This window comes from Borostomias antarcticus, assembly GCF_949987555.1.
Source record: "Borostomias antarcticus genome assembly, chromosome: 24".
NCBI lineage: Eukaryota > Metazoa > Chordata > Actinopteri > Stomiiformes > Stomiidae > Borostomias > Borostomias antarcticus.
In genome coordinates this window covers 5,076,099-5,077,896 of record NC_140257.1, presented here as the reverse complement: position 1 = coordinate 5,077,896, position 1,798 = coordinate 5,076,099, and the positions used below count along the sequence as shown (strand labels likewise).

Sequence of the window (1,798 nt, the reverse complement as noted above, 5' to 3'; positions counted from 1 at the left end):
TCTCTCTCTCTCTCTCTCTCTCTCTCTCTCCTCCAGGCCCATGAGGCAGTCATTAGAGGCCAGTACCCAGCCCCAGAGGAGACTCTCCAGTTCCTTGCTGCCCTGAGACTACAATACCTCCTCGGGGACTACAACTCCCAGTCCGCCGTGCCTGAGATGTCTCAGATGTTCCCCATGGCCCGGCTGCGCGCCCGCATCCAAAACTCGGCGAAGACCTTCGCGCCGGGCACGGGCTCTGTGGCGGAACGCTCCGGAACCGCGGAGAAGAAGCGCTCCAGCTTCCTGGAGGGGACGCTGAGGAGGAGCTTCCGCAGCGGGTCGCTGAGTCGGCAGAAGCTGGAGGAGGAGAACACGCTGGAGGGGTGGATGAGGGAGGAGATCGCCGCGGCCCGGGCCAGCCTGCTGGACAAGTGGAAGAAGCTGCAGGGGATGAGCCAGGAGCAGGCGATGGTCAAATTCATGGCCCTGGTCAAAGAGTGGCCCGGCTACGGCTCCACACTCTTCAACGTGGAGGTGAGAGTTCTGTCCGTCCCATCCACTACCCTGATTCTGTGGTGAGGGAAAAAACGCTTTTAATATGATATTTGTCATGGGGGCCTTTCATATTCTGGTCCTCAGTGGGTATGAGGTAAATGTTTCAAGAAGATTTCCTGATCATTGACCTGGAACCGCAACCCATGCATACATCCCCTCTTCCTGTGTCCTGTTGTCCAGTGTCGGGACGGAAGCTTCCCTCTGGAGCTGTGGCTGGGAGTGAGCAAGGAGGCCATCTCGGTCTACAAGCGCGGCGAGCCCTGGCCCCTGGAGGTGTTCCCCTACGAGCTCATCCTCTCCTTCGGGGCCCCGCTGGCAAACGCCTACAAGATGACCGTGGAGGGCCGGGAACTGCTGTTTGAAACCAGTCTGGTATGTAGATGCTGAGAATCCCTCCGTTTTGGGAATGTTTAGTATCCAGTCACGTAGAAAATGTAACAGTATTTAGACGTCATTCACTCCTGAGTTAGAGGGCTTTCCCGCCATTTGGTAACACAGGCTGAGAAAACATCTGATTTGATGGCTTTTATACACAGTCGCAATGTGTTATGAATGGAGCTTGTATTGTGGGTCTGTGGTTGAATGCGCATCATTGAGAGTGTCCACGTCTCTGAGCTGAGACAGTAAGAACCGTCAAGTCCTGACCCTTGTCTGCTCTGTCCCCTAGGTTATGGACATCGCCAAGCTGATGAAAGCTTACATCAGCATGATCGTCAAGAAACGTTACAGCAACTCCCAGTCCGTCAGCAGCCACGGCAGCCAATGCAGTGCCTGGTGAGGCCTTTGCCCCCTGACCCATTCAACCTTTAACCTTTGGTCACCCGCCGACGGCCTGGAGAGGTCGAGAGCGGCCAGCGATCGCCCTGCCAAGACAGCCAGCCTCGTTTTGGAGAAATGCTTTGGGACTCTTTGGGCTGGACAAGGAAACGCATATAACACAGCTCTTACTGTAGCGCTAACCAGCTTGCACTGTCTTTCTGATGCCGTGCTAACGCTTCGTTACGGGGGAGGCGTCCCATTCGATGTCACCGAGGCAGTTCCTGTACGTGTTGAGGAAGGTGAGCAGACAGTCAGAATGTAAAAAGGCAGCATGGATGGAGAGACCACAGGAGACCGCTGTTGTATTTGAACGGGTCAAGCTTCATTTAGACCCACTCCTTTGCCTAGGAAAACTCTGGGACTGCTAACTGGTGATCCTTACTATCTTTGGCGTTACCAAAATATGTAAATATATTCAACTCAGTAGTCAAAAGCATTTCAAGTT

At 54.2% G+C, this 1,798-nt stretch overlaps 1 protein-coding gene across 1 annotated transcript in view; it reads left to right on the top strand.

Annotated features, from left to right (window-relative positions):
• Window positions 1-1,460, top strand: part of LOC311325264 (unconventional myosin-X-like) — a gene marked incomplete at its 5' end in the record, with an annotated part of 13,683 nt that extends 12,223 nt beyond the window's left edge. The window contains 3 exons of the mRNA XM_084457931.1: window positions 37-513; window positions 715-906; window positions 1,202-1,460. Coding sequence (XP_084314057.1) covers window positions 37-513; window positions 715-906; window positions 1,202-1,312 — 780 coding nt within the window. The 3' untranslated portion in view covers window positions 1,313-1,460. The remainder of the gene's footprint in view (window positions 1-36; window positions 514-714; window positions 907-1,201) is intronic.
• Window positions 1,461-1,798: the final 338 nt, after the last annotated feature.